General features: G+C 41.0%; 2 protein-coding genes across 7 annotated transcripts in view; one reads left to right on the top strand and one right to left on the bottom strand.

Moving 5' to 3' along the window:
- tada2b (transcriptional adaptor 2B) overlaps positions 1-13740 on the top strand; it is a 106683-nt gene that overhangs the window by 32768 nt on the left and 60175 nt on the right. The gene's annotated exons all lie outside the window — the stretch shown is intronic.
- Positions 4948-13740, bottom strand: part of sorcs2 (sortilin-related VPS10 domain containing receptor 2) — a 286509-nt gene continuing 277716 nt past the window's right edge. Inside the window, exons 20-28 of one of the 6 annotated variants that reach the window (XM_051075724.1) lie at positions 13038-13171; positions 12317-12440; positions 11519-11631; positions 10891-11013; positions 10698-10797; positions 10542-10589; positions 10020-10122; positions 8734-8882; positions 4948-7270 (exon numbers count right to left, since the gene is read on the bottom strand). In XM_051075724.1, the coding sequence (XP_050931681.1) occupies positions 7206-7270; positions 8734-8882; positions 10020-10122; positions 10542-10589; positions 10698-10797; positions 10891-11013; positions 11519-11631; positions 12317-12440; positions 13038-13171 (959 nt within the window). In that variant the 3' untranslated portion in view covers positions 4948-7205. The other 5 variants (XM_018674299.2, XM_018674297.2, XM_018674300.2 and 2 more) reach the window with 5 other exon arrangements.

Genomic DNA, 13740 nt, shown 5'->3' with positions numbered 1-13740 from the left:
TGTCTTAATTATGTCTACCACAATCATGCACTAAAGTCCTCACTTTTATCTCACAGCACTTAATCCAACAATTATTTGACAGTTATGAACAAAATGGATATTCAGACAGAGTCTAATTGAACTCCCCTCTCTTCCAGGTGGAGCCCAGTACTACTGCAAACACTGCTGGGGAGGCTAAGCTTAAGAGCACACGTACCACCCACCTTAACATTGCTGTAGACCAAGCACACACCCCCACAGCAACTACACTTCCCAATGGCAGGGGCCTCCCCAAGCAGGACAGTGCTCCCACCTCACCACAAAAACTACTCAGAAATGTCCTGAGGAACACGACAAAGAGCCCAAAGTGTTGACCTGACCTCCAAACTCCCCACATCCCAATCTGAGCCAGCATCTGGTGTGGGTTGGAACAGGCAAGATCCATGGAGGCCCCACCCAGCAACCCACAGGACCCACAGGATCAGCTGCCAATGACCCAGTGCCAGACACCACAGGACACCCTTCAAGGTCCGCTGTCCATGCCCCGACGGCTGACTCTCACCTTCATGAGTTGCCTTAGCCCCTGTATCTTCATGTGGGACCAAGATGACCTTGGGTCAGAGCTGTTTTGGCAACAGAAGGGGGACCTACACAATATTAGACAGGTCCAACAGGACCTTTAGGACCTTTAGTTTGGAATTTCACTAAACTAGAAACTAGAAACTTGCAGGGTAGAGACCACAGTGAATCAATGTGTAGGGAAATGATGTAGGAACTAGATTTTTATAAGAGCATACTTATATACACACTACAGTGACTTTTGTAGCCGTTTTTGTCAGAGAATTTTCCCTCCACATCTAAAAACGAGAAACCAGAAGTGATGCAACATAAGGGGAAACCAGCCAAGTTAGAGTGAGTGAGTGAATTTAACATTAAGAAACATGCATCCAAACTTAAGAGATTAAAAACGTATATTCATATGCATATGACAGACCACAATTGTATAATTACGAGCCTACTGAGCTTTCAAGAGACCAGGAACAGACCAGAGTCAGGAGAAATAACGGCCACAGGAGAGAGACTGAGCTGTGATGCGAGGAGTAGAGGACTGGGCAGGTGTCACGGTGAGTGAACTGCGTTAGCTAACGGCAGCTAACAGTGGCTAACGCTGCCTTCACATCACAACACTATAAAGTTTACTATCACATATCAGGATATAACAAAACTAGTACTAATCGTCTGCTACTGGCAGCAGTATTGATAGTTACCTGTTACAGACACTGTTTAGTGACTATTCGCTTCTATCAGTTATGTCTCGTACTGCATAATATAACTCCTCACAACGTTTATGGTGATGTACCGCTGCAGAGAGAGGGAGGCTGACTGACACTTCACACTTGCTTCATGTTGTTGAAATCATGATGCTGACTAACTGGGCAGCTAGCAAACATTAGAAAACAGGAGTCTGCTCATGTTTTCATTGAACCGCTCCAGGTCAGATGGTTCTGGGCTGGGAACATAATCCTCCTGTCTGAAATGACTGTGTTTATAGTCACAGATGCAGCAGTGAAGTCTCCTCACCTGCACAAAACACACCTAAGCACAAAAGCTAGCGCTGTCTCTTTTCCTGGCAGGGTAATAGTGGACTGTATGTCCTGACAGGCTGGACTTTGTGCAGCCTGTCAGGACATACAGTCCATACACAATAATTTGGCACTACCACCACAAACCGCTCAAACTCACTAACACTACTAGTGCACATTGTGTAGAGTTGGAGTCAATAACATGACTCCCCTATGTGATGTAATGTGACAGGATTTTAGAAGCTTAGCTGAAAACAGACACTTTTCCCTCTGAATTTTAGCTTTTACGTCCTGTAAAACATCTACTCTTGAATTAACTTTTCAAGTGGTCATTTTCAGACATTAAGTATGAATCTATAAAAACATTTTAGGAATTTCTCTAAATCAATATAGTAAAAATGAATAATATTCAGTGTGTCAATAGTCAGAGATGTCTTCTACTCAACTATATCAGCCATTGCCAGAAATAATAGAGCAATCTGTTTTTACAGCAGCTCAAAATAATGTAGCCATATCAAAGTACAGACTCTATGAAATTATGAAAAAAAAATATGGAGCAATATGTTTTCATAGCATCTGGATATCACTAATTCTTCATTTACTGTTTTCCAACATCTTATTTTGAAAACCGGAAGTCTGCTCGTTCGCGGACGTTTGCATGTACCAGAAAGGCTGGAATACGGGGACACAACAATTCTAGTGTGGAGGGGAGGCAGGTTGACTACTCGTTACGCTAAATGCATTAAAAGCACCAAAAGTGTAATAAACCCTCTAAATCCAAAGACATAAACCCCAAACATCTGAATTGTCAGGTCACAAATATCAGTGTTAACGTACGCATCTGGAAACGGTAACGAGGATACTAGTAGTGGGATGCTAATGTTAGGGGAGCTAATCCCAGCCAGAGCACTAGCAGTAAACATGAATGATTATTGTCATTTGCTGACGCCCTGACAAACAGTCAAACTGGGGGAAACACCGAACTGAGACGCAAAACAATCACAACAAGGTACTAAACCACCAGAAACTGATATAAAATGACCAGGATGGTGCACAAAATGTCGAAGATACACAAAATGCCTGGTAAAAAATGTAAACCGACAACCAGGAGATGTCCGCTATATTATCATCAGTCCATATTAAGAACCGACAACCTTACATCAGGGAGGTTTTATCACAGAAACACAAACACACTCTTACCCAAGCAATAAAAACATGAGGCCAAATGAGGCCAAAATATATCCACAAATAAGAATGCTAAGGGCTAATGCTAATGCTACTAATTAGTTAGCTTGTTAGCCTTACCTTGGAGCAGGTGTGCTCAGCGTCCAGCTTTACTCTTGCTCGAGAAAACAGCTTCAAAGCTTGTTTTAGCATCCAGACGTCTTCAGAAATGACATTTCCCATGGTACTAACGTACCAAAGCGATGAAGCGACGACTCAAACGTTGGTTTTAATCGTTATTTTCACTTAATTTGCGATTTTGTTTCTCCGCCGCTCCCTGGCTTCTCTCTCTCAGTTACGTCCAACATCGACATACGCGTTGACGACATGGACAGAGAAACGCTGATTGGTCGGCTAATTCTACCACGCCTACAACCTTTTTCTGATTGGTCAAATCAGCGGAGGTTGACCATGCAAAAAGATACCGTTAAAGCATATGAGTTACACTAGGGTGGGAATTAGTTCATTTCAATCGATTTATCTTTTCAATCTTCGAAAATTTAGTCTCGTGAGGATCATAATTTCAGAATCTACCTTTGCTCAGACACTTGCATTCGTATTCCTTTTGCCTTTGAGTGTTGGACTGAAAAATTCTCTTCAACTCCTGGCCTATGTGAAGCACATGACAATTCTAACTTTGTCCTCATGTTGACTTTGTGGTGCCAAATGTCATAAACTTTTTTAGCTCATTTTTATTCCCAACTTAAAGTGCACAAAGTGCAATCGTAGGGTTCTTCAAGAAGATTATAAAATGTAACATCACTTACAGTCGTCTGTCTAACTCTGCCTGGGAGAGGCAATTCAAGATTCTGCATAGGCTCTATATCACTCCTGAACCCAACTCTGTCAGAACTTTGTACTAAATGTCAGTCTGCTGTCGGATCATTTATTCATTGTTTGTGGAGCTGCCCTTATGTTCAGCAATTCTGGATTATAATTGTTCAACAGTTTAATATAATTTTCAAGCGCCATCTACATCTGACTGCAAGGACTTGTCTGCTGGGACTAAAAGATGAGATACCCGATAATTACAACACAACTGTTGTAAAGCTGATCTCTGGAAATTCTGCAGTTAAGTAAATTTGTAAAGAGCTAGTGTCTCCAAGAGAGAGAATTCAATGCATTTTTTAATTTATGCATTCAGACTATCTGCACAGAAACGTGGACCATGGTGTATCAGCATCCAACCTTTCCCAACACAAATAACAACCAACACACAAACATATGTTGCTTTCAGTAACCAACAGAGTCACAAACTTGGCTACAAGGAATAATGTGAAATTTCCACTACAGCTTTTTGTCTGTTGTCAATGGAACAAGGATGAAATAGTGACTGAAACATGGCCCATCCACACTACATGTTAACCAGCAGTCACTCCCAAGCCATTTCCAAGCTGCTAAAATCCTGACCACAGTGTCATCTAACATAAGTTACACTCTGACATGTTACACTTGCAGTACATAAATGGCTGTGCTGTGATTTTGGCTTATACAGGAACAAGTCAGCAGTCAACCACAATCTTTCCCTAACCTTAACCCAAGTGCTTTTCTTTTTTAAACCAAATCACATGCAGGATATGAAACTCATACTCTTGCAGTACATAAATGTAGTGCTTCATTTATGAACATTGCCTGTTAAAATACCACATCCAGCCACCACATGACTGGGAAAAGAAATTAGTACTGTATAAGGATAATTTCTGGGAGACAGGTTTGTGGTAATCCCCAACAGTCCAAAGTGTGTGTGTTCGTGTGTTAAATCATACCCATAGTCTGTAGCTAATATTCGGTTGCATTTCGGTAATGGGGTGGTTGGTTTTTCATGAAAAGTCCTGCACGCCAGAGGCATCTTGACACGTTAATTTCACCAGATATTTAATGCAAAAACATGAGAATGGTATTTATTTCTTTATCCAATTATCTGAAAGAAAATAAATAATTGAATTTGCCTGATCATAAAATTACAAAACACATTTTGTGATTTGGTACCATAGTTTAAGGCTGCCATATCTAGCAGTTAGCTACAAAGTTGTACAAAGAGTTAGCAGGAGATGGTGAGAGCTGTTGTCGGTGTTGGACTCTTACTTCAGTGCATACCCAACTCATTTTTTGTTAGCGTAAGTTGACAGTATGCAAACCAATCCGATAAAACCCACAGACATACAAGTTATGGGAGTGATTTATTCCAGGATGCAGGTTGAGTGCACTACGCTTCCTGATGAGGACACACAATTTGTTTTTAATTGCAAAATCAACAGATCAAACAAACAGCAGAAAGAGGAAAAGAATAAAAGAAAAACAGTGTTGTCAAAATTACATGGTCGGTGCCATCATCTGTGAAACTCCTTCACTATTATACTGTAATATCATAATTCCCACTTTCCCCTTTGTTAAAGAGGACATTGATACAATGACGACACATCACTAGAAAACTAAGAACAAGCTGAACATGAGCAGAATATGTACAAAAGATGAATTAAGGTGTAAATCAGAACGAGTGACCGTGATCTGCTGCGTCAAATACAAGACGAACCAAGGGGTGATCTTGGTGGTAATGGTAGTAGCACTGGTAGTCTATAAAGGCCTTTCACCCAAAGCCTTTTTGATTCAGAGACTTGTTCAGTTGCTGCCCAGTACATGTTGACAGCACTGCTTACATCATTAGTGCAATCAAACAAACAAAAATACTTCAGCAAAAGGCAACAGAAACACTCACCAGTGTTTACACGTACTGGGAAAAATGACAGAAAAACAAGTGTATCAAAAATATCCATATACATTGTCACTGTGTAGTTGTGAGTATCTTTGTAAGACAATGACATTATTTCCAGTTAACAATGCAGACCATAAAATTATCTTACTCATGAGATTACGCTGAAAATATCGAAAATGGATACATGTGAAGCAGGCAATGGCGCTGAGGAAACTGGAAACTGTGGAAAATTTTCAAAGTCAGGAAACTCAGTGAAGGGTCTGTCAAAAAAAAAAAAATGCTGTGTATTTTGGTAGTAGTGTAAAACACTCACACACATGTCAAAGGGAATATGTACAAAGTGGAGATTGTTCATATTTACACATTTACATACAACAAACCAAACCTTTAAGGAGACATGATTCCACCATGGGCTATGCCTAATATAGGCTGATACAGTAAAATATATCAACTACACCTTCCCTCCATGACGGCGACCTTTGTCTCCAGGGGAACGAGTCTGACCCAGAACGTGTGGGAAGGAGGAAGAGGAAGAAGAGGAGGAGGAGGAGGAGGAGGAGGAGGGGGAGGAGGAGGGGGAGGAAGGGGGCGGACCATCATTAGAAACAAATCAACCGGACGACAGGTAATGTCAATGAGCAGATTAACCTCTGCTGTTTTAGGCACCATGGGACAGACGATGAGCTCCTACAGAGGCGGCGCTGATTTAAAACACCACACACAAACCTTTAAACTGTAAATGTGTGAGTGATAAACAAGAGTGTGAGTGCAGTGTGGGATCCTGATGAATGAAGAAAGCTGTGTGGACGTACAGTATATTCCAAAGAAGCTGAGCTCTCCAAGTACCTGTGAGTGGGATTTTAAGAAAGTGCAACACCACCCTCATGTGTTTGCATGTGTACACTCTTCATGTGCAAATTCACAAGGGTATATCATATCCTACATTCCATTGAGATAATATTATTGCCTTTGAAGAGAGAGAGTGTCTAGTAATTGTGGGAAACAAAGAAGGAATAAACCGAGAGGGGGAAGATTAAAAATACATTTTTCTTTAATTGGATAGAACTACCTTAATGCATGATACCCTTAGTGCTTGGAAACCATCGTATCACACTGATCTTTGGCCGCTTCCTACTCTCAGTAGCTGTGGCCTCTTGGTGATGGATGGTTCAACCATCTGACAGTGAATATTACTGGAAACCAGTGCAGTGAGTCATGCTTGCTGATTTTGAGTGTCTATATGTGACAAGACAACGCACACACAGATTTTGCTTTTCAAAACACAGATGAGAGAGTGTCCTTGGTGTGACGCCATCAAGATATCCACCCTCACCACGTGTCAGTGCAGGTCTTCAGGGCTGAACAGGGGAAGGAGGGTCTTGCAGTGATGTAAAATACATTAAGTAAAGCGGAGTGCCTCCCATCCCCCAGCAGGAAGAGATTGAGTTGGGGGGAAAAAAGGATGGAGGTGAAGACATCCCTCCACCAAGCTCGCCCCCTCCCAGGGGAAAAAAAAAAAAAAAAAATCTCACCAAAGCTGGAGCTGAAGGGTTGAGTAGGCCATGGAGTGGAGGCGAAGTGTCCAGGGAGGAGAAGAAGGAGAAGAAGGAGAAGGAGAGAGAAGAAGGAAGGCAAAGTGGAGTCCCTGTGCTCGTTAGCCGGCTAGGCTAGGCTAGGCTAGCTTGTTAGCGTTGTCATGGCAGCCATCAGCTGGTTAGGTAACTGTGTAGTTCTCTGGAGTTGATGCTCAGGACCACACCCGAATGGTTGCCTGGCAACAGGGGGGAGAAAAAAGAAACAGGACACACGCGCAGGCAAATGAGCAATTACGAACGACGTCATGACAACACGCTCTGGTTCAGTGCTGGTAAAGAGATGGTTATAATTGAAAGCAACCACCATAACCATTAATAAATAATTCTTCTTTCCTCATGGTGGTATTATCATAGTGATTAGCAGAGTGGTGCAGGGATGACGTATTTGAAGGACAAACCAGAGGTTAGCATCATCTTGGTTCTTTCAACAAAAAGCTGATGGGATTTTGGATTATTGCCAAAAGTAAGCTCTGTGAGCAAGAAGAGTTTGTGATACTTACACGTTTTGTTCAGCAAGATTATCTTCACGATGAGCACCATTGTTATGATTTTTGAAGCCTAAATACAATTGGCAAAGCTAATGTTAAGCTATAAATTAAATGAACCACAGTCACATGACGTCAATGTAACCACTGCTTAGCTTCAAACTTATAATTCAATTTAGCTCTGACCTATTTTACAAAAGCCTTTCTTCTTAGAAAGTTAGTGATAGTTTGAAAGGGCTTGACCATAAACAGGTGGTGGACTGGTGAGTAGGTTGGTTTTTGTGTGCGGCTTTAATGACGTCAACAACCTCTGTAGTTTCATTTAGCCACTTGTTAGCAACCGCCTTTTATAAGACACTCAAAAGCTCCAAAAATCATGGTGCATTTTCTGATGTATTTTATGTCATAGAATAAAATGTGAAAATGTCCTGAGCTTGTGTTAAAACCGCAGACCATATTTCAGGCATTTAACCAAAAACCCATTCAAAAAACCAGTGACTTTGGGACCAGAGAACTGGTAGTGCTAAAATTACTTCTGGGTTTTAAAACTCATTCCTGCACCACTCCATACCACAGAGGTGGTGACCTCTGTTAACCTACTACATGCCTGATCACACAGCATTTCATCATATCATATCACATCATATCATATCATATCATATCATATCTCATATCATATCATATCATATCATATCACATCACATCATATCATATCATATCATATCATATCTCTGACCTTGTTGCTGAGATGGCTGAGTCATCATAAGCAAACTGGTTGCATAATCACATTAGAACTGTCCTGATTCACCATGATCCATGATACATCTGAGATACTTATGAGCTTGTTCAGTGTTGGTTTATTAGTTCCATTATTTATCCCTAAGCATTCTGGCACAATAACATGATATGACATACTGTTGTTATGATATGATTTAAATGTGCTTGCAAATGCAAGTGATGACCATACAGTGCCTTGTGACCAACCTTGGAGGCCACAAGGCTTTTAGCAGTACCAGTGATAAGGATGAAAAAGGGGAAGTCCTCCAGTACCTTGGTGTGTGTTAGCTGCTGGTGTTAGTGGCTTGGGTTTTAGTAGCAGTGGTTAGTGGTAGTCCTTATAAGGGAACGGAAGGCGGGGCTACCTCCTGCGTTACCTAGAGTCTGTGAGTCCAGGTCGTCGTCGATGAACTCCTCGCCCTGGATGATGTGCTGGGTGTCCTCGCTGTGATTGACGGGGCTGGTCATCTCCTGCTCCTTCTCATTGTGCATCTGGGCATAGACGTTGCGGCTTCCTGGAAGCTTCCTGAAAAACAGTGGAGGATAGGCATCCTCAGTCCTAAGCCAAGGACTGTGGGATTTGTTGTTTTTGTAAGATGGGGCGGTAGCTTTGCACTGCATGTTTAAATTCAGGTGACTTTTTGGTGAACATAAGTGTTCGGGACACGAGGAGGTGCTGCTGGTGGGCTACTGACGTGAAAACAAAAAAGCATGCAGTAACAAAAGATATCTCACACAGTAAATCAACTGTGAATTTTCATGCAAGCTGCTAGGGTTGGGAAATGTGACACCATATAACATGAACTGAAATATATCAACCATCAGAGCAACATTTCCAAAATTTCCTTTCATCGGAAATGACTAATGCTGCTTTTGTTGACATTCGTCCTTATCCAGTTTAATGTTAATTAACAAATGTTAAGCTACAACATCAAACACAGGAAACTTTGCCTCCTGAAGCATGTCAGCATGATCTTTATGAGAATGTAAGCATGCTGACGTTAGCATTTAGCTTGAAGCACCCCTGTTTGTAACTACAGCTCAATGACTGTATATAAAGATGGACGACATGACAGCTCCACAGACTCTGGCTAGAAGTAGCGTCACCAACACAAGATGGCAGTGCAGGTATTTTGGCTTCATATTTGTAAACTGGAGACATGTCCTCCATCATTATGCACAGTCAGAAGCTAGCACGGCTGCATCCTCTTCTCTAATCTGTCTCAGAGTTTCTCAGTTGAATTTCCAGAGATATCATGTTATTAGATTAAAACTGCAATATAAATTCCATATACCATGACATGCACTTTTATCATTATCCCAGCTGATTGTTGATGCTTTGAAATCTGCTGATTATGTTGATTTTCAGAACATCAAGAATGAGCTTCACTGTGTATTTTTTGACTCTGAGGATATGACTTTAAAACTGAATAAATTAGGTATCAAATATTGTAGTTTTTACATAATACATTACATACAGTATCTCCATATTGTTGAATAGAAAATACAACATAGCATAGCATTGTTAGGTCATGAGAATCTGGAGGCCTAAAAATTAATATAACATCCCTGTTATATCAGAGATGGACAATGCTTTTTGGTCCCAGCCTTACCTATCCAGGCTGACTGACATGTCAAAGCTCTTTAACATGACATAGCTCACCTTTTAAACTTGTAGAGGATGAAGGAGCCGGTGGCAATGATGCTGATTAGGAAAATGACTGCTAGAGCCCAAACACCTGGACCTCCAGCTGCTCCATGGTAACCTAGGGTGATGATCCACACATACACCAATGAAGAGTGCATCATGTTTGCACAATCAGAACAGATGTTTCAGAATAAAGTATAAAAAAGGAAGAAGAAGATCTCAATACAAAATCTGCAGGAGCTATTATACAGAGTGGTAGAAAGTAGAGATAAAGCCTGTCAAAACATCAAACTCAGTTTAAGTTTTTTTTCTTAAACAAACCACCTGCACAGAAAACACAGGCATTTTAGATTCATTGAAGGATCGTCAGGTGGATGAAAAGGCACGGCACAGCACGGCACAGACAGGCTCAGACTGGATAAGATTTGGATTTGTTAGCAAACCAGGAAAAAACAGGAAAAGGCACAGGAATCAAAGAGTGTTGAGGTTATGAGCATTCACACAGAGAGCTGCAGGTGTATGGTTCATGAAACGCACCAGTCTCTGCTGCTGTAGCTGTTGAGTCATTAGCAATTAGACCTAGCCCTTGGAAATAAATCAATAACATGCAATTATCATTTAAAAAAAACACCAACAATTGTAGTTTTAAAAGTAGACTAAATGGGAAGTAATGCACACAGCATCTAAATATACCTGCGTTTGGGTCAGCTAGCATCACCAACACTTGTAGACCTCCTCGCACCACAAAGCTGACATTGTTGTCGTTGAAGGCCTGCATGATGGCTGGAATACGCTGGGGATGAGAAAATATTCAATTCACAAAACTTGGAATTTGGAGGGTGAAACAGCATTAACTGGATATGGTTTTCAATCTATATGTATGTACCTTGTCTACAAACACGCTCCTCTTGGCTGGTTTGCTGTCCAATGGGAGAACATACAGGTCAGCAGTGGTGGGGAGGCCCGGCTTCACCACTGTAACCAGGGACTCCTGAGGGACACCTGTGATCTGAGGTCAGATGGTTACAGGTCAGTCACATCTTAAAGTTACACTAATCAATAGATTTTGTTAATAGTGGATGGAATGACTGTGAAAGGGGTCGCTTCTGCCACCTAATGTATCGAATGTGCACCTAGTTGGTTTGCATTTTGTATATTCATGTTATTTTCAACTTTTTTTAACACGTCAGTCCTGATCATAACTACCACATATCCATTCATTTACAGGATTTTAACCCTTTAAATCACGTTACATGATGTCACTGTTGTCTGAATAATTATCTATATGCTAAATGCTGGGGCTGATTTTTTTTTACTTGGAATATCACCATAGAAATACCACTGGAACCACTTGTTCGTGGCTCATATCATCTCATCACATACATTTGCAAGTAGAGACACAAATACGACATCTTACAAAGATGCACAAATCAAAAATACTGGAATTATCCTTTAAGGAAAGCCGACTGGTTGTGTTATAGTATGTTTGTAGTCGTTTGATTTTAGAGTCCTACCTTAGCGAGGATTTTGGTGACCACCTGGCCGATGTCCTCTCTCCACTCTGGGATGTTTGGGTTGAAGTGGTCCAGGTTCCTGCTGAAGCTCAGTGGGATGACCTGGAAGTTATCTGGGATCAGACAGAACAGGGGAGCAGTTAGCAGTCATCACATCTATTATTATTTATTATATGAAATTCAATCATTGCAGCAGTGTAAAATAAGCCACTGTTGAAGACTGAACAGCAAATACACAATCTATTGATGTAGAATTAGAAATGTACACTGTCTGTACACAGAGATGTGCCAAATGGACAGATGTGCATTGTTGAACATATGTGGAGGATCCAATCTGGACATGCAGATGTGCACTGTTAGCATGAACAGATGGAAGCAGCTGATTGACATACAGCAGACAGATGTAAAGGAGTGTGTACAACAAACAAGATTAATATGAGCAGACTCATGTGGACCATGTAACTACAGACAAAATAGTCCTCCTTTAAATGAAATGGATCCCAGTCATTATTCTGTACTGCTTCAAACAGTAACACTATCTCTCGCTTAAGAAACTAATGCTTGCAGCTTATGAATAAAACAAGTATGTCTGTTTATAAAAAGAAATCTGAAATAATTCATCCTGAGACACACTTACCAACAACAACAGATGAGCTCATACAATATTTTAAGGCAACAGTGGATACATGTCAGCCAGCAGACTAGCCTCAGTTGTATCTGAATGAGTCATAGACCAGGAATAACTGATAGAATGAGGTCATGGAATAACAGAAGTTTGAATTTTGCATTTTGCATTACCGTAGACTCGGACAGTCCTGGTATCCTGCACCATGGATCGGCCATTGGACGCCTGGACAGTGACTGAGACCTCTCCTGTCTCAGGGAAGCGACTCAGAAGGCTGTTCTGCAGAGTCAGCGTGGGCTGTGTGAGACAGAGTCACAACAGGTTGGCTGTTAGTTATCTAAGGTTTGTCTGAAACGTTTGGAACCACAAAAAGATCATTTACACTGAGCTGAAAAGCAGTGTTTTACTGCCCTCTCTAGTTTAAAGTTTCAAGCTGACATTATTGCTGACAGCGTGCAGTCAGAATTGAGCTTTTTGGTTTAGTTTTTGGACCCACAGTTTGGTTCTTGTCAACCTTGTTTCCTGCTGCAGCTGTTAAATCCTCTTTGTCCAGCACCAAACAGCCGACAGACACATTTAAAGTTACTGCACTGGTGAACACAGTGGATCTTTCAGCAGCTAAAGAGCCGGATATTTTTCTCAGGAGTTGGTGGAGACCAAAACAGAGCTAAAGTGAATACTGGATTTACATTTCTCAGACTCCAAATGAATGATAATGTTGCTCTGTTTGCTTCCATGTTTTCCATTCCAACTTCACTGGGTCATAATATGGTAATGTGGTGTTTACAGTTTGTGCTGCTGCCGCCAAGTGGCAAAAATCAATTCATGCAGTTTTAAGGGAACCCTGAAATTCAAAAATAAAGTATAAAAAGATGTTTATAGTTTATCCTTTACCCGCAGGTTGTCTCCTATCCACCAGTAGAAGACAGTCAGGTTGGCTTCAGTAGGAAGAACTATGGCTGTCAGATTGACCTCATGGTTTCTCCCAGCGATGGGGACCACTTCCAAGTGCACTTCTTGCAGAGGAGCTGAGAAGAGAAGAAAACATAATTCATAAGGTCACAAAGCAAACAATGTTATTCAAACACTGAAAGCTGGAAGTGTTTGGGGTATGATTTAGCTTTGATTGGTCTTAAATTACAGGTCAAATCAGTGATGTGCATTTTTAATTCAAGTGCTTCTAAAAAGAGAAGTTCAATATCTGAGACCTGATTTAAACCTAATTTAATTTTGCTCAGTGAGTCACCATCAGCCTACACTCGTACAAAGAAACCAGCACATCGAGTTTTAAAGCTGTGCAAAGACAGAGCTGTTTAATCAAAGTAAAAGACAAAATAAAATAAAACCCCCACTGAGTGAGACGTCACCGATTTGCCTTGTGTGACAACATTCCAAGTGTCAGACATGGTAAATGGCAGGAAATCATTTGCGCCTGGGAAATGGAAAATGAAAAGTTATAATAAAAAAAAACAAAAAAACTCTAACCTGTCTCCTTAACAGTGGGGGGTGAGTGGTCGAGAAAGACATATCAGAGATGACTGAACTGACTGCAAAGCGATGTTTTCATCATCTTTTTCTCTACCAGCCGTTAAAAGAA

This window comes from Lates calcarifer, linkage group LG14 (assembly GCF_001640805.2).
Source record: "Lates calcarifer isolate ASB-BC8 linkage group LG14, TLL_Latcal_v3, whole genome shotgun sequence".
NCBI classification, from domain to species: domain Eukaryota; kingdom Metazoa; phylum Chordata; class Actinopteri; family Centropomidae; genus Lates; species Lates calcarifer.
Note: the sequence above shows the minus strand (reverse complement) of the source record. Positions and strands in the feature narration are given on the sequence as shown.